General features: G+C 40.7%; 1 protein-coding gene across 1 annotated transcript in view; it reads right to left on the reverse strand.

Annotated features, from left to right (window-relative positions):
- The window catches only part of PTPN13 (protein tyrosine phosphatase non-receptor type 13), a 134,273-nt gene that overhangs the window by 60,010 nt on the left and 46,729 nt on the right, over window positions 1-27,534 (reverse strand). Inside the window, exons 10-18 of the mRNA XM_070948109.1 lie at window positions 27,345-27,419; window positions 24,585-24,759; window positions 16,523-16,676; window positions 14,340-14,478; window positions 10,433-10,585; window positions 9,178-9,360; window positions 6,660-6,822; window positions 2,583-3,006; window positions 776-873 (exon numbers count right to left, since the gene is read on the reverse strand). Of these exons, the coding sequence (XP_070804210.1) occupies window positions 776-873; window positions 2,583-3,006; window positions 6,660-6,822; window positions 9,178-9,360; window positions 10,433-10,585; window positions 14,340-14,478; window positions 16,523-16,676; window positions 24,585-24,759; window positions 27,345-27,419 (1,564 nt within the window). The remainder of the gene's footprint in view (window positions 1-775; window positions 874-2,582; window positions 3,007-6,659; window positions 6,823-9,177; window positions 9,361-10,432; window positions 10,586-14,339; window positions 14,479-16,522; window positions 16,677-24,584; window positions 24,760-27,344; window positions 27,420-27,534) is intronic.

Consider the following 27,534-nt stretch of genomic DNA (forward strand, 5'->3'; position numbering starts at 1 on the left):
TGAAGTCGTGTCCGACCCATCGCGACCCCATGGACAACATTCCTCCAGGCCTTCCTGTCCTCTACCATCCTCTGGAGTCCATTTAAGCTCACGCCGACTGCTTCAGTGACTCCATCCAGCCACCTCATTCTCTGTCATCCCCTTTTTCTTTTGCCCTCAATCTTTCCCAGCATTAGGCTCTTCTCCAGTGAGTCCTTCCTTCTCATGGATTTTATTTTACTCCATGTTTATTCTGAAATATTATTTAAGATTTATTGAAGTGCATCAGGGTTCTCTATAATTAGCAGTGATACGGAAGGGTGTTTAATACCCCCTTCTATTTTTATATCTATGTCTATATCATCTTTTCATCTTTTACAACAGCCCTATGAGCAAACTGGAGACATCATACTTATTGTAGCAAAGAGAAGCTAAGGGAATAAACAATTCAGCTTATCTATGGAGCTAAAATATAAGACCACAAATATTGCCATTGTCATAAATTTGTCACTTTGATTTGGTTGTCTTTTTTTTTTTGGTAAGAAAGAGCTGTGATATTTATACTTTTAACTGTCTCTCATCGGTTACTTTTTCTTGAGGTGGGCAAAAGAATAAATTAACATTGGTTCAAAAAAATAATAATGAGCATACAAAGCATTCAATAACATCAGCATTCTTCCGAATAGCTCAGAATAAGTTCACAACACACAGTATGTCAGATATTAATAGCCATCTAGAAACTCATTTAGGATTCTCAATTGTACAGTACCATTGGACTCAAGGAAACAATGCTGACCTATTACAAAGGCTTGGCCTGCATCTTCTGCGGATGAAGAGTCAAATTCATTTTTCTTTCTTTCTAGACTGGCATTTAAACCTGCATGGGAGTGTGAACTAAAAAAATGGTTGAAGAAACAGGGAAGGGGAAAAAAAAAACAGTGAGGAAAATAGAAAGCAGAAGAGGACAAAGGAAAATGTAATAAAACAAAGATACAAGATAATATATGGTACACAAAACAGAAAACTGGCATAAAAATGCATACCTCACACCAAAGAACATGCTGGCAGAGATCTGTGAAATGTGGATAAGTTCATTTTATGTGCATGGAAGTAAAGCACATGGAAAAAATAATATGAAAGGCAGTCACACACAAAAAAAGTTTTTAGTATGGTGGAATGAAAATGAATCCTGCAATGTATATGAATGCAGTTCTTGCTTTCCCACAGTGGCTCCTGTTCCTACATTTCAGCCACAAATAGGTAGTTTTATACTGCTGCAGAAGTGCTTAACATCTTACTTACGACTAAAAAATGAATCTAAAAAGGAAACTGTCTTAGCCTTTGGTCTAACAATACCAGCTGTTTAATACAGACTCCTGCTTTTATACCTATAAAAGAAGTATTTAATATCTGCAGTTAATTGTCCTTCCTAAAAAAAAGTATCTATATTAATTTCTCATTAAAACACAATATATTCAAATACTACCACTTCCATAAGGAGAGGCTCCTCAAAAATGTTTACCATAGTTCCATTGCTAGTACAGATTGTCCTCGATTTACAACAGTTCATTTAGTGACCATTCAAAGTTACACTGAAAAAAGTGACTTTTCACACTTACGACTGTTGCAGCAAGCTGATGGTCAAGTCATCAAAATTCAGATGCTTGGCAACTGATTCATTTTTATGACGGTTGCAGTGTCCCGGGGTCATGTGGTCCCTCTTTGTGACCTTCTGACAAGCAAAGTCAATGGGGAAGCCAGATTCCCGTAACATGTTATTAATTTAACAAGCGCAATGATTGACTTTACAACTGTGGCAAGAAAGGACATAAAATGGGGCAAAATTCACTTAACAACTGTCTCACTTAGCAACAGAAATTTTGGCCTCAATTGTGGTCGTAAGTCGAGGACTACCTGTATTTTACAAGGAAATTCTTCTCACATATTTCCCCTAGATATTCCCTTGAAATCAATTCAATTCAGTTTGATTTATTGCGGTCGAAGACCAGTGTAGATCAAAGGTGGGCAAATATGGCCCCTTTATGACTTGTGGACTTCAACTCCCAGAATTCCTGAGCTAGCTTGGCTGGCTCAGGGATTCTGGGAGTTGAAGTCCACAGGTTGTAAAAGGGCCACAGTTGCCCACCCCTGGTGTAGATAATAGACAAATGAAATTTAGGACAGAGTTAAAATACATTTGTAAAAGAATATATCATATTAATTCCATGTTGATTCAGCCTTCCATCGTACCGAGGTGGGTAAAATGAGGACCCAGATTGTTGTGGGCAATGGGCTGACTCTGTAAACCGCTTAGAGAAGGCTGTAAGACACTGTGGAGCTCTATATAAGTCTAAATGCTATTGCTATTATAGCCTATATTTAATCAAATTCTTAAATTATATCACAACTACTAATTTATATTAAGCAAAGGACTCTAAAATCACACCAAAGTAAAAATAATGCTTGAAATTCTATCACAAAGCTCAAAACTATGCATACTACATCTAGGAGCAGCCATCTTTATATCCTCTGCAGAATGGACTTTTTCAGCAACTACCGTGAAGACGGCCATGTTAAAATCCATCCCTAAGAAACATTCTTACTTGTTGAGTTTTGCTCCTCCAACCACTGATTCGGGATCAGATTTTGGCGCGGCTTGAAAGATCTTCTCCATCAATTCCTCCATTTTCCGTGATGAGGAATTCCCAGGGGTGACAAAATTTTTCCGAAGGGGGCTGACCAACACCTGACTCTGGGTCAAGTCATGGAAAGATTTGCTCATAATTTTGGGCCTTTCCTCCCACGACGTCTTCTCGTTTTTGTCTCGGGAATAGCCTTGGGCAGGCTGGAAAAGGGACAATTCCGAATAGGAGAGTCTCTTGAGAATCTCCGCTTGTACTGTCGACGGCCGGACGGCAAGCCTGTTTAACGTGCTGCTGGCCAGGCTGTTGGTACTGATGGCACGTCCCATGTTAAATCCTTTCACGGAGTCTGGATGGAGGCTGAGACTCCGAAGGGAAGCTCTTTCTGCAAGGAGATTTATTTTTTATTTTATTTTATTTCCAATTTATATACCGCCCTTCTCCCTAAGGACTCAGGGCGGTGTACAGCCAGAATTAAGAACATGAAATACAAATATTAAAAAACAATTAAAATATATATAAATTTGGCCCAAAAATTAAAAATCACAAACCAATTAAAACATTTAAAAATTTCTTTTTAAGCCAGCCCGGCTTGCTGGAAAAAGTGGGTTTTAAGGGCATGGCGGAAGGCGCTGAGATGGAATTGGTTTATGCACGCCGTAGATAAAACAAATGAAGTATCTGTCAAATCAGAAGAGATCTAGATAGCAACCAAAACCCAGCCCTTCACAGATCTTCAATGCTTGCCCACAACACACTAAACAACAATACATGCAAAAGAGAAAGAGAGAGAGAGCTCTGCTAATAATATAATGTTCTGACCTAGACTTCCTGAGTCATTAAAACACATGAGTAGTCCCAAAAACCTCTTTTATTGCAACAGCTGTGAATTCTGTTCATTCACAGATGAGTCGCAATTAGTTGTAAAGAGTCCTTCGGGATAATCACCTTCCTTTATCTCCCTTGACACACTGCCAAAGACCTAACTGGCAAAGCCACAGGGAGTCCAGAATCAAACAGAGCTTCAGGCTTTAAGATGAACCGAATGAACAAACGTTGCTTCCTGCAAAGGCCCATGTGCCTTTGCTCCTTTTTTAAGTCTTATGGGAGGGGCCAATCATCTCCCAGCCCTATTCCCGAGTCGCCCTTTTGTTTTAGCTGTTCTTGCCTTCTGGCAGCTCTGCGCATGCACCCACTGGGAACAGGATCCCCCTGTTCCTCTGCCTCACTGAGGTCCAACTCTGGAGGCAGCACATACCTCCCAGACGGCCCTTTCTCTGCCTCCGACGCAGAGCCCTCATCCGAGCCTTCCCCAGACTCCAGGACTGACCCATGGTCCTCCCCAGACTCCTCACTGTCCGACTCTGCTGCCAGCTTAACAACTGCAGTGATTCACTTAACAAATGTGGCAAGAAAGGTCGTATAATGGGACAAAACTCACTTAACGATTATCTCACGTAGCAACAGAAATTTTGGACTCAATTGTGGTCGTACCTGTATACACGTAATAAACAAATAAGATACTAAATATATACTTTGAAAAGCATGCTTAGAACTGTAAAGACTAGCTACTAATTTCGTTCTTGGCAAATCTATATACTACTAAACTCTGGTTCCCGTATACCTTTAGTGGTGAAGTGGGCAACTATTTTTAAACCAAGGTACTTCAAATGTATCTTATTTAAAGTATGTGTCCAAACTCTGGGACCCATGATTCTCATAGAATTGAAATTTGGCAATTTTTAACGACACATTTTATGACGTAAACATGATCATAAAATAGTTCCCTCCCTCCCTCCCTTCCTTCCTTCCTTTCTACTCTACTCTACTCTACTCTACTCTACTCTACTCTACTCTACTCTACTCTACTCTACTCTACTCTACTCTACTCTACTGTATATGTACTCTACCAATATGTGCCAACAGTTAGTGATGGGTGAACACCAAGAGTTATCTATACCAAGGACACTGAATACTGATATTTTTCAGGTACAAGATGTCACATGTTAGTTGGGTTCTAGGTTCAGATAAAAGCAGATTTGATCCAGCAGCTACTGAGTCATTACTTCACCTGGTCTTAGGGGACTAGAGCTACTTTCCCAATAGATACTATCCAGAAATGTTGGGCTTCAGCTCCCGTAATCTTTTAACAACCATGCCAGACATTGCTATGTCAAGCAATTTTGGTTTCGCAAGTGTCTACCTCCCAGAAATATGCCGTGCATATTTTAAGAATAAGTCTTACAACTGAATTGAGAACCGAGAAGATGCCTTGTATGATTCAAGTCTCACATTCGCTCCCTAGCATTTCCTGATAGCACAGTGGGGAAAGATCCTAGCCTGAGGCTCTGTAAAGCTGCTGACAGTTGATTGACAATATTGGATTAGATGTAGCAACAGTTTGACTGTAGGCAGTTTGACTTAGGCAAGGTTTGTTTTACAGTGGCTGTTCTCAAGTTCAGCAGGTCTAGTCTGGTTAATGGTTAGACCACCTAGAGAGTCCATGGATGTCACTTCGTATTATTCAGTGAGGAAGGGGGAAAAAATGCAATATATGTTCAGAAACAGATCACTATTTCAGCATGTTGTTAATCTGAAGATGAAAGGGAAATAGCACTCAATTTTATTTAATCTCTTTTCATCTAATTTAAATCTCTTCGCTTCACCCTTTGAACATGTGAATAAGTGAGGGGATTCAGGGAATTCTTATTTGGGGTAAATGATTATATCAACAAAACTTAGAACTGCTTTAGGTGATATATTTCTTTCAATAAACTTCTAATAGGAGTGAACAAAGTAAAATACCGATCTGTATTATAAGTATTTGTTTTGGAAATATTTGTTTTTGAATCATGAACCTATGAAATCTTCTTTTGTCTTGTTGAATTAATTTTCTCAAGTAAACTGTATGTTGTTTGATCTACCACTGATAAGAGACAAACTGCTATTAGATATATAATTCAACAGAAAATACTGTTCTGTATAGATAGCCTTCGACTTACAACAGTTCGTTTAATGACTGTTCAAGATTACAACGGCACTGACAAAAGTGACTTATGACCATTTTTCACACTTACGACCGCTGCAGCATCTCCATGGTCGCATGATCAAAATTCAGCTGCTTAGCAACTGATTCATATTTATGACGGTCAAGTAATCACCTTCTGACGAGCAAAGTCAACGGGGAAGCCAGATTCACTTAACAACCGTTACCAACTTAGCAACCACAGTGATTTACTTAACAACGGTGGCAGGAAAGGTTGCAAAATAGGTTAAAACTCCCGTAACAACTGTCTCGCTTAGCAACAGAAATTTGGGGCTCCATTGTGGCTGCTAAGCCAAGGACTGCCTGGATTTCTTTCTTCCGATAAAAATGTACGGCTCGAGAGGATATAGTCCTTGACTTACAGCTGTAATGGAGCCTGTCCATTACAGTCTCAACACTTGACAGTTGTCCCAAGTGATTTCCTCACTTAATGACTTTAATTCCTGCTCCTCCTATTGTGGTTGTTAAGCAATCACACGGGTTGTTAAATGGAGCAGAGGGCAGAGGCCTTCTGAGGCCTAACGCTTCCTGCCCCACTTGGAACCTTCAATCAGAATTCCTTAGGTAGGTCAGCGGTGTCAAACTGGATTTCTTCGAGGGGCGGATCAGCGTTGTAGTTGTCCTTTGCGGGCTGGGCCGGGGGTGGGTGGGAGATGGGACAGATGGCAGATGGGACAGACGCCTCCTGCAGCACTCTGCTGGCCAAAATGGGGCCCAGCGGCCCAGCGTGCGCCCTCTCTGTGCCCAGCCCCGTTTTCAGTCTGGATGGCCTCCTGCAGCACCCTGCTGGCCAAAATGGGGCACGTGCCCCGTTTTTGCTAGCTGAGGCACCGTGGGCTGGTCCTTTGCTATTTCCAGGCCAGATCTAAATACCCTGCGGACTGGATCTGGCCTGTGGGCCTTGAGTTTGACATCCCTGCCTTAGGTTAAATCTCTATAATTATGTCCAGGAAAACTGCAGCCGTAACAGGTACACGGCTGCTGTTTCTTACCGATTTCCTGAGCATCCTGGTTGCTTTGCCTCGCTTTCATCTGGAGTTGGAATTTGTGCTGAGCAGAGCAGAGCTGTAACAAGTATTGGCAGGTCTTGGTCGTATCTGTCTGGAACGTGTGCTTTATACCATCAGATGTGTTCTGCAGCGTTATCTTTCTTTTCTGCAATATGACAAATACGGAATAAAATGGGGAAAAGAACCCGATTTCCAACTTGGGGAAGATACATTGTTCAAATGGAAGAAATTGCTTTGCAGAGACAAAGCAATCAAGCTTGAGCAGGTATTGAGAATACCGATTACACAAAAACCGGAGGTATGAAATTCTTTGCGTACACTCATGCCTAGGGTATTAAATGTTTTGCTCAATGTGTAAAAAATACGTAACTTGGATGTTTTGAAAATGTTTAAGTAGTCGTCCTGGGCTAAAACAAAGCTGTTTGGAGTACAAAAACGTATCAATTTCCAGATTTGAGCGAATCGAATGTGATCACCTCCCTACGGAAGAGACCACACTACGAAAGCCCAACCATTCAATCCATCACACGCCCACGTCAGCATTGTCAAGGATGTTGCTAGGCAACAGATAATCATCTTCACTTTACCATTCAGAACAAGGTACAAACACTTGCAATTACATAGCATAGTTCTGTACAGAGTAGGCTTAGGAATAGTAGATTTTTTTTGATACGATTTATCCATATAGGCAGTCCTCCACTTATAACCACTTGTTTAGCGACGGCTTGAAGTTGCAATGACATTGTAAAGCAGGACTTATGACTGGTCCTCATGCTTAGGACCATTGCTGCATCCCCATGGCCATGTGATCAAAATTTGGGCGCTTTGGAACCAGAATGTATTTATGATGATTGAAACATCCTGGGCTCACATGACCACCATTTGTATTCTTCCCAGCCAGTTTCCAACTAGCAAAGTCAATGGATGAAGCTGGGTTTGTTTATGACCGCTTATTTTACTTAACAACTGCAGTGATTCATTTAACAACTGTAGCAAAATAGTTATAAGATCGGGTGTGATTCACTTATGTATACTGCATGTATACTGCACGAGTCAAAAAGAGGGCTGTGAAAATATTTACAGACCCCTCGCATCCTGGACATAAATTGTTTCAACTCCTACCCTCAAAACGACACCATAGAGCACTGCACACCAGAACAACTAGGCACAAGAAGAGTTTTTTCCCAAACACCATCACTCTGCTAAACAAATAATTCCCTCAACACTGTCAAACTATTCACTAAGTCTGCATTACTTTTACTGTTAATCTTCTCATTGTTCCTATCACCCATCTCCTCCCACTTATGACTGTATGGCTGTAACCTTGTTGCTGGTATCCTTAAGATTTATATTGATATTGTTTCCTAGTATGATTTGATTGCTTATTTGTACCCTATGACTATCATTAAGTGCTGTACCTTATGATTCTTGATGAGTGTATCTTGTCTTTTTATGCACACTGAGAGCATATGCACCAAAGACAAATTCCTTGTGTGTCCAATCACACTTGGCCAATAAAGAATTCTACTGACTGGTTTCACAGAAGAAATTCTGGTCATAATTGTGGTCATAATTCAAGGATTACATGTACAAATAATTATATATAATGTTACCGTGTTTCCCCAAAAATAAGACCCTGTCTTAAATTTTTTGAACCCTAAAATAAGCACTCGGCCTTATTGCCATGCGCTCAAAAGCCCAATTGGGCTTATTATCAGGGGATGTCTTATTTTGGGGGAAACAGGGTACTTAAGTGAAATCTACATGAAATTTCTTATTCAACCTATAGATGTATTAGAAGTACAAGAAGTTCAAATTCCAAGCACCCTTAAAGAACTGTTTTTATATTAGTTACCTGAAGCTGTAAATCAGGGAAAACGTAAAAACTATTCTATTTAAATCTTTGCCCACCAGACTTATTAAAAAATATACTAAACCATGTTTCCAGAGATCACGTCTCTGCTCTTTAAGGTATGTTTGATATTAGTTCAATTCTGTTTTATAGATTCAAGAAAAACCGAAGTTCTTAAAGTGCACTACTGCAACATTTTGTTGAATTTCTCACTGTATGCAGAAATGTAGTATATTAAGAAGGCCAATGTATAAATCTGGGATGAGCAATGAATTTTTGACGTTAGAAAATCGAGATATCTACATTCCCAAATGGGACAATCTTAGAAGGAACACATGATGTGCTTTCTCCATTACTGACTTGAGAGTGTTAGATGGGACCATATTCTGTCCAAATAGCTAGCAGCCCAGGCAAAATTTCTCCTCTCCTGGAAATGGGCTGCTTTATCACAGTTTGAATCATCTGGTTTTTATTACTAACATATTTACTGCCCACTATGGAGCATCTTGTATCATCCTGGTTCTTTGTTATTTTTGGCACACCATTGTTTCAATACCGTAGGTAACTCAGCTGGAGTAGGGAGAAAGAGAAGAAAGGCATTTAACGATCCAGTCTGCAATTCTACACAAAAAAACTTGACCAACATACACTGAAGGAAATTTTCTTTGTTTCTCTCCACGGGAAACGAAGGACAGGCATTCGGGTACCGTTGTGAACTTCAAAAATAAGAACTCCTTTGGAGCAAACTCCTAGCAGAATTCCAGTCTGAGATTTTTTCTCCGGCAGCACACGATGAAAATGTACACCATAATCGGTCAGTCTTTGGCAAATCTACCAAACAGGAGAGAAGAAGTCAAAGAGAAGGAGAGAAAGAAATGCATGATACGTATTTTGAGGATACCGTGAGATCAAAATGATTTTTCAGATTGGTTTTACAGTACAGTGCACTAGTTCTGCTCCAATCACAGGTTGCCTTTGAAGTTTACATTACAACGAAGTGGGTTACACATTTTATTTCTTAATTCCTAGATTCGATGAACAAGAATGTGCAACCTTTTCATGACTTGAGAGCCAGATTTAAATATTTGGTGGCAAGAAGCTGTGTGCAGGGCAATGAGGCAAATTGTGTAGGATCTTTTTTTACAATTGGGCCGGTTTAAGGATTTTGTGTTATCACTTGGATTTATTTATTCTTTGCTATTTTCTTTTAGATCAGGGGTGTCAAACTCGATTTCATTGAGAGCCGCATCAGGGTTTTGACCTCCGGGGGCCAGGGTGGGTGTGGCCAGGGTGGGCATGGCCAGTTTAACGTCACTCCTGTCGGGAGCGCCTGTGGTGGCCCAAGTGCTCTGCCAGCAAAAACAAGTTCCCGAGCTCCGTTTTTGGCTGCCACAGCCTCCTGCAACCCTCTGCCAGTGAAAACGGAGCTTGGGAGGGCCCTCCTGAGCTCCGTTTTCACTGGCAGAGGGTTGCAGGAGGCCGTGGCAGCCGAAAACAGAGCTCGGGAGCCTGTTTTCACTGGCAAAAGCACCACGGGACGGTCCTTTGCTATTTCCAGGGTGACCCTGTGGGCCAGATTTAAGTACCCCACAGGCTGGATCCGGCCCCCGGGCCTTGAGTTGACACCCCTGTTTTAGATAGTCTTGAACTTATTTTAGGTTTACAATAAAACCTTGGTAGATTTGCAACAAAATAATGGGAAAGTATCCTGTTTCAACTTTTAATAATTCTGATCAGAGGAAATTCTGAGGACCAGAAGATGTTCTAGCATCTAGCACACATATATGCGAGGGGAACCTTTTCCTTTACAGCTTTCCTGAAAGAGGTAAGATCCTGTTGGCTTCCCCCAACCCCTTTCATTAGGCTAGGAAAACTTTTCATGAAAACACAGAGAATTTCTAACCTTTAGAAATTCTATTTCAGCTTCGTTTTCAGAAGCACCTGCATAGGTGTTATGCAGCTTTGGCAATTCTTCTTTCACATTAGGTAGCTCCAGATTCTCTATCACTCTTGCTGGCAAATAGTGTTCTGTTCTGAAGTAGGATAAGCCATGTACCTGCAAAGAGAAGCACCGGAGTAACACTGTAAGCCATAGCCCTGATCCCAGCTAGCTGTAACTGGATGCTGTGCCAGTTCAATAATGGTTGAGTAGCATAATCACAGGTGATGCAGAATATGAGACAGCTTCCTTGGTGTTCTCCATACCGCTGCCAACACCTTCCTGTCAATCATTTGTCCCAGAATTGTATGCAAGATCTTCTGTTCAAGCAGGAGGTTGGACTAGAAGACCTCCAAGGTCTCTTCCAGCCTTGTTATCCTATATTCTATGTTCAATCATCACTCCTAGATAATGACTATAACATTAAATAAGATCTAGATATCAAAAAGTGATCAGATCTTTCTGAAAATGGCAAGCGTGGGCTTTTTAAGAACTTATTTTACACACTGACTGCAGGGAAGTTAAAAATGCTCAACAGAATGCACAATTTATTGCTTGAATATGTAAATAAATAGATGCTGGTATGCTACAATGAATAAATAAGTTTTCTACTAATAGACCATTATGTGCAATGTTTATTCTACATTTAAGCAGCATGGCTGATGTCTTTCTTCAACTGTTCACATCTGTTAATAGTTGGCAAAACTTCCTGAGTGTACTTTACTGGAGCTATTATAGAAATCATTTTTCTTCTGACATGTTTTTGTATTCATCCCTTTTGCACAAAATTTAATTCACCCCTACAAACCTGATGACAGAATCAGGATGCTTGTGGCCTTTGGAAAGGCTTTTCTCTAGTCCAGGGGTCGGCAACCTTAAACACTCGAAGAGCCACAAAGGTCCTAACCGGAAGCCCCCATTCAATTCTGGAGCTGACTGGAAGTCCGGTTCCCCCATCATAGTCTCCTCCTAGCACAGCGTCCTTTTTCCTCTGCTGACCGGAAGTCTGGTTCCCCCACCATAGAGTCTCCTCCTAGCGCAGCATCCTTTGTCCTCTACCTGTCCTAACTGAAAGTCCTATCAATTGTGGAGCCGGCCAGCAACAGGGAGCCGCAGCAGAGGGATGAAAGAGCCACATGTGGCTCCAGAGCCGCGGGTTGTTGACCCCTGCTCTAGTCAGTAAGTTAGCAAGTCTAACTACAGATGTAACTAAACAGAGATTGCAGACAAAATGCTTATCAATAGGTAGGATGCTTTGAACGATCATCAAGGCAGTTATGAATCTTTCATGCTCACTCCAATTTCCTTTGTATATCATTGTGTTAGTTATAATTAAATCAAGCAGGAAAATAAAAGCATGTCTACTTGAATATCTGTCAGGTTTCGTTGCTATCTTAAATAAACTTCATTTTCAAACGCAAAGTCTCTAATGAATCTTTTTTTTTTTTATTTAAGGATAGAGAATGACATTTCTGAACTCTTTTGCAGCCAAACTGGCCCCTCCTTCCAACACCCTCCCCTTCCGCTCTCCAACCCCAATGTCCCATTGGCCATCATGCAGATCCATCTCTTCGTCCCAGCACGTTCTTTCACAGGAATTTGCCCCCCTCCCTCCATCACCCAGGTAACACTATCTGCTGTATGCAGAAAACTAGGTAAAAGTTCATCTCAGCAATAAATCAACGCTTCTTCTCTTTCATTCATTCCAATCATGTCAGCGCTGGAAAAGAGCCTAATTTGGAACGCTGACAGTATCAGCATGATGGCAAGAACAAATATTTAATTTAGCTTTAGAAATTTAGAAATCATGTTCTGGGCAGGCCAGAATCCACATGCTTGACTATATAGATCAGGGCAGTGGTGAAATCCAAATTTTTTTACTACCGGTTCTGTGGGCGTGGCTTGGTGGGTGTGGTGTGGCTTGGTGGGCATGGCTTGGTGGGTGTGGCAGAGGAAGGATACTGCAAAATCTCCATTCCCACCCCACTCCAGGGGAAGGATACTGCAAAATCTCCATTCCCACCCCACTCTGGGGCCAGCCAGAGGTGGTATTTGCCAGTTCTCCAAACTGCTCAAAATTTCTGCTACCGGTTGTCCAGAACCTGTCAGAACCTGCTGGATTTCACCCCTGGATCAGGGGTGTCAAACTTGCAGTCCGCCGGGCTGGATGCGTCACGTGCTGGCCACGCCCATCCCTGTTTTAGCGAAGGGGGAAAAAGTCGTGATACATCAAGTGACAACATGACGCCGTGTTTGACACCCCTGATATAGATCATCACTTAAAGCATAACTTGTACAGGTAAGAAACTCATATTTTCAGAGTGGATGAATTCAAAATAACTATCCTCAAAAGAGGAAGAAGGCTAAATCTCTGAATGAACAGCTGTACTTATGCCTTTTATTCACAAAACTGCTCACACTTTACTCTGTGTCTACCTCAGGTGTGTCCAAAATTGGACCTTTCATTCATTTGAAAGAGATCATTTGTGGAATTTCTGTACAAATTGGCATTGCATGCAAAAAACAACATTTTGAGGGGTCCTTGGTGCTCTCTGAACTTGCTTGTTTTCCTGCAGACACTTCATTACCCTAACTAGGTAAGATCATCAGTGCGTCATGTTACCTAGTTAGGGTAATGAAATCTGAAAGAAAACAAGCAAGCTCAGAGAGCACCAAGAACCCCTCATTTCAACCCTGAGCTACAAATGTTCTCCTTTATTGAGAAAACATTATTTTAAACTATTAGTATAAAGTTAGGTTAGGAGTGTCAAGCTTCATTGCCTGCCCTGAGTCCAGATGCTCCAAATCTGAAGAAATTTCAATGATATTATGAGAGCTTTTGCAACTGTGACATGATGATGGTGTCGAGCCCGACATATTGCTTGATAATACAGGCATGGGAAGGAGGAGGAATGGTGGAGGATGCGGAACGACCTGAAATATGAGGAAAAGCAACTGTTCACAGCAGTGATGGTAGCAGCACAGGGGATAGGTGGATGATTGCGGGACCGCGGTGTGTCGGAAATAGAAACCGGTGGGGGGGGGATGGCTACTACACCGGTATGACGGATCTTCCGTGGACATTCGTGGGATGGATATGTAACGGAGGCATGGAAACAGACCTCCGCGGCGCTGACGATGTCAATGAAGGCTTAGATGCTGATGAAAGGGAGGAGCGCTGGCCAAGGACGCGCTCCCCAGTTGACAAACTTCCACCCAGCTAACGAGGATAACGAGGGCGGGGCAGAGTGAAATAATAAAAGGCGCTACGAGGCGAACGCTCGTAGCGCCAACTTTGAAACGTTAGGAGCTCAGTGTTTTCCCGCAGCTAACAACAGCATTAAACCAACATCACCAAACCAGTTGGATGTGTCCTGTTGTGTTTTCTTGCTGCTCCCGTTTTGTTCGGGAGAAGGAGCTGAGAGATGGTTTTAATAGTTATCACTTTATATGGACCACAAACTTGAAACTTTATGTTACCAGCTTCCGGAATGAGTATCAAAAAAGTGACTGAAATCAGAAGTTTGAGAAATAGTTGCCTCATTATTAGTTAAATTAGTGCATTAATGTTTAGTTAATATTTTTGTTTGACATAAACAGGAAGCCTCTCAGTCCTTTTACCATTACATTTGTTCCATAAAACTGGATTACTTTGGCTCCCTACAATTGGGAGAAGATATTGATCTGAGTTGTATGGCTACAAACCAATTCAATTTGGAAAACCTTTGAATTCTTCTCTTCTGCTTTCCAACTGCACATCTACTGAACCTTGACATTTATGTAGCAGCCAAACCAACTGAGATGCATTAAACTATAAAATAAGCATAAAATTGAGAGGTTGCCAACAAGTGAAAAAAAACCCTCTCCTTACTTCATCTTGGTAATCTCCATATTCTGCCTGGAGGGCCAAGGAGGCCAGCAATAAGGCTGTTTCATCATCACAGTGTATCTTCTCTTCTAGAAGATCTTTCCTTAACTGCAGGTAGTACTGATGATACGTCAAGGTGTGCCTGGAGCAAATCAAAAGAGGTGAGAGAAAGAAAGAAACAGGTCATGGGATGTGGAAAATAATGACTTTACGCAGATTAGCTCAAGGCGACGATTCTCTTTTATACAATGGCCCGTTTGTATGACATGGTTAACTGGATAGTGGGGGAACAGGGTGAATGCATTATATCATGGGTGTCAAACTTGTGGCGTCATGCTGCCATCACGTGACGTTTCGTGACATTTTTCCCCCTTGGTGGAGTTGGGGTGGGTGTGGCCTGCGTGTGACGCATCCGGCCCGTGGGCTGCCAGTTTGACACTCCTCCATTATATGAATGGGGTTCTTTTGCTAGGATTTTAAATGTTAATTGATTTTAGTTTTCATTTTATATCTTAGCCTTTATATTATATTTTTACATTTGGTTAGATACTGTAGTGCATGGTTGAGCAGAAACCCGAGTTATAAATTGAACGAATGAACGAATGAATCAATCAGTCAAGGTCTTGGAACAGGTATTTCTCCAGCACTGCAGGATGCATGTGCTGGAAATTCAACAATTCCTAGTTTCCATGATGCCACTTTGAAAAACTCTGAACAACCTTTGTTTCATGATCATGTTCTCCAAGAGAGATTAGTCTGGCTAGACCAGGTGTCAGCAACCTGTGGCTCCAGAGCCGCATGCGGCTCTTTGGGCCCTCTGCTGTGGCTCCCTGTCGGGTGATCCCACCACTGGCTGGCCCCACCCCTCGCCCTCCCCTCCCAGTCACTCCTCTCCTGGCCTGAGAAGGTAAGGGCGATGGCAGGGGATGGAGAAGCGACCAGGGCAGAGACAGAGAGATACAGAGAGAGGGGGGAGAGAGAGGGAGGGGGACAGAGAGAGATGTCAAAAGGTTTTTGTGGTTTCCGGTGTTTTTTAACAACCGATTCTCTGCCCCAATGATCAGCTGGGTAGGCGTGGCTGGGGGGGATATCATGTGACTGGTGGAAGTGAGTGACATTGAGTTGGCCATGCCCACACCTGGTTTTGTGGCTCCCGGTGTTTTCTTTTCTGTGGGAAATGGGTCTAAATGGCTCTTTGAGTGTTTAAGGTTGCAGACCTCTGGGCTAGACACTCCACATCAGAACGGGGGTTTTGGTAGATGGTTCAAATGCAATAGCAATAAACAACATGAAAATACATTGGGCTGGCAGAGAAATATTTAGTTAGTCCAACATTATGTTTGCTCTATTGCCTGTATGTAATTCATGCACATCATCATCATCTTCTTTTAATGACCCCATAATCCCTTGTGGTCAACTGAATAGAGCTGAGTATTTACTGGCCGGATGCCCAGTGGTGGGCTTCAAAATTTTTTACTACCAGTTCTGTGGGTGTGGCTTGGTGGGTGTGGCATGGCTTGGTAGGCATGGCAGGGGAAGGATACTGTAAAATCTCCATTCCCACCCCACTCCAGGGGAAGGATACTGTAAAATCTCCATTCCCTCCCCAATCCAGGGGAAGGTTACTGCAAAATCCCCATTTCCTCCCAATCAGCTGGGACTTGGGAGGCAGAGAATAGATGAGGGCGGGGCCAGTCAGAATTTTTACTACCGGTTCTCCGGACTACTCAAAATTTCTGCTACCGGTTCTCCAGAACTGGTCAGAACCTGCTGAAACCCACCTCTGCGGATGTCCTTCCTGTCGCCAATGCGGAGTTTTGTTCGGCAGATATATTCTCATTGTGCCCAGAGAGAGAAATATCTGTCTCTACCTAGGATCAAACTCACAGGCTCCTGATTATGAGGTGACAGCTCCACCTCTAGGCCACCACACCACTCATGTAATTCATGTACATGCTAGCATGGAATTCCTGACAGTCAGGATATTATTAACAAAATAGCAGGTTGGGATCATCCCTTTGTTACCCTTCCTCTTCTATCCCACTAGGGAATAGAAACGAGAACAGAATTGTCGTAATTATGTGTGACTTGTAGAAAGCAAGACTACTTGGGAGCATGTTGACTTCCCCAGTAAAACAGGGCCATGGGACAAGAATGATTTTAAAGCACAACACAAATATACTCACTGAATCAGACTAATGTCATCCACAAAGAACTTAATCCGGAAGTACAAGATGAAGTTTACTGGGTTTTTGTTCCTTTTCTTGGATTCTTCTTTCCAGCCATCAGGGGCTACTTTAGTGAGCTTCAGCTCTGGATCGATGAAGAAGTATTCATTTTCTGTCATCAAAAGGTAAATCAACACAGAACATTCATAAGGTATCCCAGTTCAGTTGCTCTGCTTTGGTGATATATCCACAAGCGGTCTCCCAAACATGTGATGCTATTTGTTCAACAGAAAGAAATCAGCCTCCATCAGAGGAATTTAACTGTGAACAGCTGATTATGCGATTAAGCTATCAGCTGATTCTCTTAATGAATGCCGAAAACAAAGCAAAGTGGATAATATATGAATTTCTGAGAGCCAGGGCAGGGACAGATTCCGGTCTATAGATATGTACTCAAGGCTGGATTTAGATGAAAAGAGGTCCTAGGCTATTCCACTTATGAGGCCCTTTCACCTATAGTGAAAGTGTAATTTTAATTTTGCTAACAATTTGAATGTAGGCCCCTCTTAATCTTGAGGCCCTAAACTGAAGCCTAGTTAGCTTATAGGAAAATCCGGCCCTGTATGTACTACTGGCTGATGAAGTAAAAGTTTTCTAATGGCTGCCTGAGGCCCAAATGAACCATCTGTTAGTATATGTGGTGGTTATTTCCTGGAATCCTCAGAAATTATCTGCTAGCTGGGGAATTCTTTTTTTTTTTTTTTTATTGCAAAAGTTTTACAATTACATTTTCACCCCTTTTTTTTCACCCCCCCCACCTCCCTCCCCAAACTTCCCATCCTCCCTAACCCTCCCTAACCCTCCCCCCCCCAGACTTCCCTATTATGTACTCATAACTAATAACACTGATATATAAACTTGAACCCATCCCTCCCCTTATATAATTTTTCCTCTTTTTCTCTTTACATTAAGCTATTTCTAATACATTATTTTCAAATAAAAGCTATTTGATACTTTCTAGTTTGATATTTGTTCTGAACATATTCTATCCACCTTTTCCATTCCCATTCATAAGTCTCTTGTGAACAATCCTTTAAATATGCTGAAATCTTCGCCATCTCTGCAAAACTAGCCATCTTCAAAGTCCATTCCTCGATAGTAGGCAAAGCTTCATTCTTCCAATATTTACCTATCAACAATCTTGCTGCTGTTATCATATACAATATTAGTTTTATTTCACCCCGTGTAAAACCCTTAACTATACCCAATAAAAACAATTGTGGAGAGAATTGAATTTTTTTCTTCAAAACATTCTGCATAACCCACCATATTTTTATCCAAAAAGCCTTAACTTTCCTACAGGTCCACCAAACATGATAATACGTAGCATCCAAACATTCGCATCTCCAACATTTTGGCTGAACATTAGGGTACATACATGACAACTTTTTAGGATCTAAATGCCATCTATAAAACATTTTATAAAAATTTTCCCTCAGGTTCTGCGACTGTGTAAATTTAACATTCTGAACCCAAATTTTTTCCCATGTTTCCAGCATCACTGGTTCTTCAAAATTTTGTGCCCACTTAATCATACAATCTTTAACTAATTCAGTTTCTGAATCCCTTTCTAACAAAACATTATAAAGCCTTTTAATATGCATTGGACCTTTCTCTCTTATATGTCTAACCAATTCTTCCTCATGCAACATAATACCAGTTTTTTGGTCCTCTTTCCATCTCAATTGTAGTTGATTATATTGTAACCAGGTTAAATTAATTCCTTCATCCAACAGTGTCTGTAATGTCTTCAACTGCCATCTGCCCGCATCTGTGAAAAGAACCTCTTTATATAAAACCCCCCCGAGTGACATTATATTTGTATTCCACATAGTACGACCAAAATCCAGCCATAACGGTATTTTGTAATCCCATTTGAGTCGGTGCTTCTTCCAAACTCTCATCAAAGATTCTCTAAGTATATGACTTTTAAATACTTTATCTACTTTGTCGTCATAAAATAAGTAAGCATGCCATCCAAATTCAAGATCAAAACTTTCTGCATTCAGTATTCCAGTCTTTTTACTTCCAAACCAATCACTTGTTAAAGTTAAAGCTGCTGCATCATAATATAACTGTAGGTTTGGGAGTTTAAGGCCTCCTCTTTCTGGAACATCTTGCATAATTTTCAATTTCACTCTCGGCTTCTTCTCGTTCCAGACAAACTTATTCACACCAGACTGCCAAACTTTCAGTTGTTTATCACTTTTAAGCACCGGAATCATTTGAAACAAAAACAGAAATCTTGGCAAAATGTTCATCTTAACTGCTGCTATTCTTCCAAGTAAAGACAGTTGCAGCTTTTTCCAAGTCTCCATGTCTTTCTGGACCTCTCGCCACAACACCTCATAATTATTTTGGAACAATTTCATGTTTGATTCTGCAACCTGAACTCCAAGATATTTTACCTTAGGTACAATTTCAAAACCTGCCCTCCTTTCAAGCTCATGTTTACGATCTTGTGTCATATTTTTAACTATCATTTTAGTCTTTTTTGAATTCAGTCTAAAACCTGAAACTCTACCATAGTCTTGTATAATGTCGTTCATCAAGATTATTGATTCCATTGGTTGTGATAGGGTAACCACCAGATCATCTGCAAATGCCTTTATTCTATAATCCTCTTGCCTTATCATTATACCTTTCAAAATTTTAGAGTCCCGTATTGTATTTAGCAAGACTTCCAATGTTAATATAAATAAAAGTGGGGACAACGGACATCCCTGTCTTGTTCCTTTTTCAATTTTAAACTCTGTCGTCAGACTTCCATTAATAATAATCTGTGCTTTTTGCTCTTGATAAATTGCTGAGATCGCCTGTATAAATTGGTCCCCAAAGCCCATCTTTTTAAAAGTCTTTAGTAGAAAATTCCAATCCACTCTATCAAAGGCCTTCTCTGCATCCAGAAAAACCAGCACTGCAGGGATCTGTTTATTCTTATCAAGATATTCCAATAAGTCTATTACTTGCCTTACATTGTCCTTCATATATCTGCCCTCAATAAATCCCGCTTGGTCCTCGTGAATCACCTTTTGAATTACTGGCATCAACCTGTTGGCTAATACCTTCGCATAAATTTTATAGTCTGTGTTCAAAAGAGATATTGGTCTGTAATTCTCTGGTTTTTTAGGACCAACTTGTTCTTTTGGTATCAAAGATATATAAGCAGTTGTCCAAGATGGGGGTATTTTACCCCCTTGTTGAATATTGCAAAATAAATCTCTAAGTTGTCCCACCATTTCAGCTTGTAAAGTTTTGTAATACACTGCAGTCAAACCATCCGTGCCAGGAGCTTTGGCTGTTTTTAACTGTTTAATTGCTGCTGTTATCTCCTCCTCTGTTATAGGATAATTCATTCTTTCCTTTTGTTGATCAGTAATTTTTGTAACTCTCTTATCATTTAAATATTTTTCTATAAGTCCATTCTGCACCTCTTCTTTAGCATATAGTTTAGTATAATAGTCCACAAAAGCTTCTTTAATTATTTTTTGTTGAAAAATTTCTTTCCCTCCAATATCAATACTATCAATAGTCCGTGTACTTTGTTTTTTCCTCAATGTATAAGCCAACCATCTGCCCGGTTTATTAGCGTTGCAAAATGTATTATGCTTCGCGTATTGTAGGCTTGTTGCAACTTGTTCCGCCATAAGCATTTGAAATTGGTCTTTCAAAAGTTTTATAGCACTTCGTATTCTTTCATCTGTTGGATTTTTAATAAGTAACTGTTCTTTATTCTTTATTTCCATTTCCAACTCAGATCTTTTCTTTTGTCGGAACAGTCTATGTTTAGAATTCATGTAGATAAGTACCCCTCTCATATAAGCTTTACTTGCGTCCCAAACAATTTCAATTGGGGTACCTTTATTCAAATTTATTTCAAAAAATTCTTTCAAATGCTTTTTAAGTTCTATTGTATTTTTTTCATATCTAAACAAGTTCTCATTTAATCTCCAAGAACGTCTCTCAACCTTATCCATCTCAATTTCTATCCATACAGGGCTATGGTCAGTCAAAGTTCTTGGAAAAATCTTTGTTCTTTTTGTTTTGACAAGTAGATCATTTGACAACAGGATAAAATCAATCCTAGAAAAGGATCTGTGTCTATCAGAAAAGAAAGTGTAATCCAATTCATTTGGATTATGTATTCTCCAAACATCTTTAAGTTCCATATCTTCTTTCATATCAAAAAAAGTCTGTGGTAATCTAATTCTAGACTTTGCCAAGCTCTTTTTATCTAGTTTAGAATCAATTACTCCATTCCAGTCTCCCATAATTAAAATAGATCTATAGTCCCATTGCAATATTTTAGTATGTAACATCTTATAAAAATAGTCCTGTTGTTGGTTGGGAGCATAAATTCCAATCAAAAGAATTTGACCATTTGCTGTGAGCAATTCAATTGCTACAAACCTACCATCTTGATCTGCTTCTATAACTTTCGCTGTTAATTTTTTATTTACATAAATAACCACACCATTCTTTTTCTGCGAAGTTGAAGATATATAATGTGCTCCTAGTTTTGAGTTTATCAAATATTTTTGATCTTGAGTTGTAATATGCGTTTCTTGTAAACATATTATATCATTATTAAATTGTTTCAAATATGTAAATAATTTCTTCCTTTTCTGTGCTGAATTCAACCCATTGACATTCCAAGATAGACACTTAAAGGTCATCGGCCTCTTTCTGGAGCGCAGAGCAAAATATTTGAAGTTCATCCGAGAGCTTCGATCTCGCTCCTCCCATAGCGCCACTCTCTTGTATGGTACTCTTAACTGCCTTCTTGTCTTGTCTTTCCTGTTGTTGTTGTTGCTTTTGTTTAAGTAGCTTGGATTGAGCTCTAGTTATACGTTGATCTTTAACTTCAGTCAACTGAATCAAATCCAGAATTGGAGAAGAATCCAACAAGGGCTCACTTAGAAAACCTCCTTCTGCACCTTGCACTATTTCTAATTCCTGCTTAGACTGTTCTTTCAATTGCCTCTCTTCACTCTCCTTAATCTCCAAAACTGTAGATGTACGTGGAGATGGTGTTCTTTCCTTAAGAATAGTACTGTAAAAGTGTTGTGCCTTCTCCACGGTATTCAACCGATATCCTTCTCCCTTATATCTAAAAATTATCCCAGCTGGTGCGTCCCACCGGAAGGGTATCTGTAAATTTTTCAATTCCTTAACAAGAAAACCAAATTCTTTTCTAGCTTTCAGCATTTTAGGAGGTAATTCTTTAAAAATTTCAAGTCGTGAACCCCCCACTTGTACAGAAGTGTGAAAAGATTTTTGCAGGATATCATTTCTAATTTCTCTATCAGTAAAATATATGACCACATCTCTGGGCAGTTGTCTTTGTCTGGCCACCCAAGAGTTCACTCTGTAAATTTTATCTATTTTATGAAATACCAAATCAGGATTAGCTTGTAAAATCTTAGCCAAGGCTTCAGAGCAAACTTGTCTCAAATCCTGTCTCTCCTCCTCTCGAATTCCCCGAAGCCGTATGGCGAATTCCATCGCCCGGAATTGTATCATAACAATCTCATCTTCAATTCTCTGCATTTTATTGTCAACCTCATCAATTTTATAATCATTATCTTTCATTTTAACATTAACTTCTGATTTAAATTCTTCAACTTTAAAATCAACTGTCCCAATAAATTCTGCCAGGCCAGACGCCACTTCTGAAATTTTTTTGGTCACCTTATTTTGATTCTGTTTCACCATGTCTTTAACTTCATTAATTTCCTGCATAAATTCCTGATGTGATTTTTGAAGTTTATCATCTATCTCCTGTTGAGATTTTTGAAATTTATCATCCAAAGTTTTAGAAATAAATTCTTTTAAATCTCCCACATCAAATTCTTTTTTCTGAGTTTGTAGCTGTTGAGCAGGGGGAAGTTGCGTTTCATGTTTGTGTGTGGGGGATCCCCCCCCTAATGCCTTCCCTTCCTGCTTCTTTGAAGCCATCCTGGCTCGTGATCTAGTTTTTCTAAAGAGGGAAGTTCCTTTTCCTTTCCCTCTTGCACAAAGACTTCTAAAAAAGTCCCCCAGATTTGATCAAATAAGGGTTAAAATAAAGCAAAGTCCAATATTGAAAAGGGAAAAATTTCCCAGTTGTTTCTCTTATAACAAGCAAGGCAACTTTGTAGCAACTTGGAAACTTTGTAACAAAGCAAAGTAACTTCACCAATCCACACTCGCTGGCTCGTTAACTCTGAAGCTAGGCGCCATGTTTTTTCAAAGCACTTTCACTCACTCGCATTTTCTCAGATTAAAAAGTCAACAAAGTGCTAATACTTGCGTTTCCCAAATTTCGGGATTCAATAGTTTCGCTGTTTATTAAAGCTGGTTCTTTCGCTTTAAGTTTCCTGCAGCCGGCTTGTTCTGCAAAAGCAGAGTCGTCCCACGTCGCCCGGAGTTTCAGCAGGTTGGAAGGGAGCCACGCCTGTTCTCTCCCCAGAAACTTCCCTGGGGGGTTACAGGGGCTCAACCTGTGCCCTGCGATCTCTCCTTCTCCAATCCTGTGGATTTAGAAGTTTTCGAGCCGCTTCTTCGTCTCGAAGCGGCTCTACAGGCGGCGGGGCTGGCGGAGCTTCAAAGAGCGCCGCCGTCGCCGAAGACAAGGAAACCGGAAGTCGCTGGGGAATTCTTGAAGTTGAAGTCCACATACTGAAGGATTCCCATGTTGGGGAAGGTTTTAGCTACATATTCCCCACCCTGTTATCTCCTATATTACTTTGAACGATCAAGTTGCCAATGAATAGAGTAGAGTAGAGTAGAGTAGAGTAGAGTAGAGTAGAGTAGAGTAGAGTAGAATAGAATAGAATAGAATAGAATAGAATAGAATAGAATAGAATAGAATAGAATAGAATAGAATAGAATAGAATAGAATAGGTTGGAAGGGACCTTCTAATCTTCTAGTCCAACCCTCTGCTTAGGCAGGAAAACCTACACCATTTCAGATAAATGGTTGTCCAATCTCTTCTTAAAAACTTCCAGTGTTGGAGCATTCACAACTTCTGGAGGCAAATTGTTCCACTGATTAATTGTTCAGTCAGGAAATTTCTCCTTAGTTCTAGGTTATATAATATTCTTTCTACATTTACCTTTCCGGATCAGAATATTGTGCTAGACTTCACGTGGGGGCAAAAGAAGGAAAAAATAATTCTTCCAAACCCTTTCATTTTCCCTTTCAATTCTTCTGAAAATGCTATTTGAATGGTAACATGGGCATGCATGTTTTTGCTATGAGGACAAATAGCAGGGGATTTTTAATTAAGAAAATGACATAGGGAAAAATAATTATTCCCTTTTCTCTACAAACCTGTTTCAATCCAAACCAGTTGTCTCTATTATGGGAAACGAATTTAGAGAGAAAGATGAATTTGCATAGATTTGTCACAAAGCCTAGTCTGTTCCCAGGAAAATATGGAATTTATTTTTGTGGTCAGTAATGACTCATTCCTAAAAAGCAGAGACATCACCCTACCAACAAAAGTGTGTATAGTCAAGGCCATGGCTTTCCCAGTTGCAATGTATGGCTGTGAAAGTTGGATCATAAGAAAGGCCGAGCACCAAACAATTGAGGCCTTTGAACTACGGTGCTGGAGAAGACTCCTGCGAGTCCCTTGGACTGTAAGGCGATCAAACCGGTCAGTCCTAGAGGAGATCAACCCTGACTGTTCTTTAGAAGGCCAGATCCTGAAGATGAAACTCAAATACTTTGGCCACCTAATGAGAAGGAAGGACTCACTGGAGAAGAGCCTAATGCTGGAAACGATTGAGGGCAAAAGAAGAACGGGACGACAGAGAACGAGGTGGCTGGATGGAGTCACTGAAGCAGTTGGTGTGAGCTTAAATGGACTCCGGGGGATGGTAGAGGACAGGAAGGCCTGGAGGAACATTGTCCATGGGGTCGTGATGGGTCGGACAGGACTTTGCAACTAACAACAAACGACTCATTCATACACAACAGTTACCATTTGATATCAAATGAAAAATATTCAGAGTAATGCAATATTTTTCTCACCTTTTAAAGAAGCTAATCCAAACAAGTGATGCTCCATTAAACCAATATGGGCGACAACCATATCAAATACATCTTTGCATAAGGTCTTAGTATCACAAGTCAGTTCTAGTCTTTGGCCACTTAAAAGCATGATGTTGACTTTCCGGCGACTGTCTTCATTCTTCCCTTTCTTGTTCTGATTAAAAAAGAAAAACAGACACAAAACTGCATACACAGGGCCATCAATTATCAAAAGCATCATTTTTAAAAACAAATATCCACTTTTCTAACATGACAGAGGAAATGGAAAGTGAGGGGAATGTCAATTTTATTTTTTTTTCAAAACAAAATTACACACAGAGAAATACAATAGTGCAATGTCGAATTCATATTGGTTTGGCTCTGCAGCCAAACAAGACAGACACAGACTTCAACGGATAGTTAGAACTGCAGAAAAAACAATGGCTACCAACCTGCCTTCCACTGAGGATCTGTATACTGCACGAGTCAAAAAGAGGGCTGTGAAAATATTTACAGACCCTTCACATCCTGGACATAAATTGTTTCAACTTCTACCCTCAAAACGACGCTATAGAGCACTGCACACCAGAACAACTAGGCACAAGAAGGCCATCACCCTCCTAAACAAATAATTCCCTCAAATTAACTACTAAGACTATTACTATTTTTCTTCTCATCCTTACTAATAGCTATTTCTTCCCACTTATGGCTACATTATATCCATGTTGCTTGCATCTGTACAACTTCTATTGTTTTTATTGTTTCCTAGTATGAATTGATTGCTTATTAGTATCCTATGACTATCACTAAGTTTTGTATCTTATGATTCTTGACAAATATATATTATTTTTTTCTTTATGTACACTGAGAGCATATGTATCAAGGACAAATTCCTTGTGTGTCCAATCACACTTGGCCAATAAAGAATTCACTTCACTTCACTTCACTTCTATTCTATTCCACTAGGACCGTGATGGCGAACCTGCATGTGGCATGGGTGCCACAGGTGGCACGTGGAGCCATCTCGGTGGGCACGCGAGCTCAGCTCTGGTATGCATGCGTGTGCTGGCCAGCTGATTTTCGGGCCTTCTGGGCCCACCAGAAGTCAGGAAACACACTGTTTCCGGCCTCCAGAGGGCTTCTGGGTGGGGTGGGGAAGGCTGTTTTTGCCCTCCCCAGGCTCCTAGAAAGGCTCTGGAGCCTGGGGAGAGCGAAAAATGGGCCTACCGGGCCCACCATGTGATCACGTGCCAAAAGCGGGGGGGGAAGCATGGGGGAGCAGGGTGCATAAAATTATGGATGTGGGCACGCATGGTGCCCACACCACACTCCCCCGCTTTTGGCACGCGATGGCAAAAAGGTTAGCCATCACTGCACTAGGACTATATGCAGTTTTGCTTGCCACATTCCTTTTTTCAAAATATATGCAGGAGGATATGACCAAGGCACTGTCAGCTACTCAAATACTAAATGTTCAACTAAATGATATCACTTCTTGATTTCAGTTACCTTCCTGTCAGAAAACATGATTTATAAAAAATGTACCACATAGCTACTGCTAAGACAGAATGTGTGATGAAAGGGAAGCAGTAACATAGATCATCTGCATTATAGAAACACCATTAAGAAATTCCAAATTCCATTAACTTCAAAGTACTAAGAACGATGTAAAAAGCAAGCTAATTATATTGGAGCGACATAGACCCAAACTTCAGAAGTTTTTTAAAAAAAGTATTACCGTACAGTGTTCGCAAGACTACAGGCTGATAATCTAATAATCTCCTACAAAGAGAGAGCCCCCTTTTAAAAAAACAAAAAACAAAAAAAACTCCTTGCATTGTTAATAATGTCAAAGAAAACATTAATCTACACAAAGAGGAAAATTCTGACACTGGGGGTGAAGGATCAGTTATATAGTCAGAAGTGAAACAAAAAGTTATAACCCAGCACAAAATCATATCATCCTCATGAAGTAAACTGCAGAGTAGTTTAATAGAATGAATATAATTTAAACAGGGAAGGCAAGGGAAGGGAGTTATCTGAATTGGACAATATGATAAGACCAGTGATGGCTAACCTTTTCTGGACCAAGTGCCCAAAGTGTGTGCACCCAAACCCCCAAAATGCAATGTGCGTGTGGCCCCATGCATGCGCCCCACCCCCGCATATGTGTGTCCGGCCCCCAAGGACGCGCCCCACCCCCCGCATGCGTGCAGGGCCCCGCACATGCGCCCAGCCCCCCGTGCATGTGCACACGGCCCCTGCACATGTGCCCCACTCCCCTGTGAGTGCCCCCCTGCACCCACACCGCCGCATGTGCAGCAGAGACCCGAAGACCAGCTGGCGGGCGGGAGGCGCGCTCGCATGTGCAGCAGAGCTGAACCGGGGTGATGGCTCATGTGCCATCAGAGAGGGTGCTGCGTGCCAACTCTGGCACGCATGCCATAGGTTCGCCATCACGATGATAAACAATCCAAATTTCCCAATCTCTAGAGGTGGTGTTGAAAGATCATGGCGATTGTCACACAATTTATCAGATAAATATTGCAGCTTAACATTCAGAGAAATTTAAATCAATGATTATCTAAAAAGGGGGGGGGGGCGCAAAGAATCCACTAAGAGAAATCAAGCAAATTAAGAGTATAGGAGGGATTTTACAGAACCAAAACAACCCAATTAAAATAATCACATACCATGCCATCAGATCACTGCTAGTTTTATGTTACTTACTGATAAGTACATTTGCAACAAAGGTCTTACCAAAATTGATTTTGGCAGGTCCAAGGAGGTAAAGGGTTCAATGGTAGTTTTTACAAACTCCGGACCAAAGAAATTCTGCAAATGAGAGAAACTCATTTTAGCATTTGCCATCAAAAACTGATAAGCAACTGAAGACTTGACAAGAATAAAGCTCATCGTTATTACAGAGGAGAATTGAGGACTGAAAATA

This window comes from Pituophis catenifer, unplaced genomic scaffold (genome assembly GCF_029215685.1).
Source record: "Pituophis catenifer annectens isolate HBS135680 unplaced genomic scaffold, rPitCat1.0.hap2 SCAF_8, whole genome shotgun sequence".
Lineage (NCBI taxonomy): Eukaryota > Metazoa > Chordata > Lepidosauria > Squamata > Colubridae > Pituophis > Pituophis catenifer.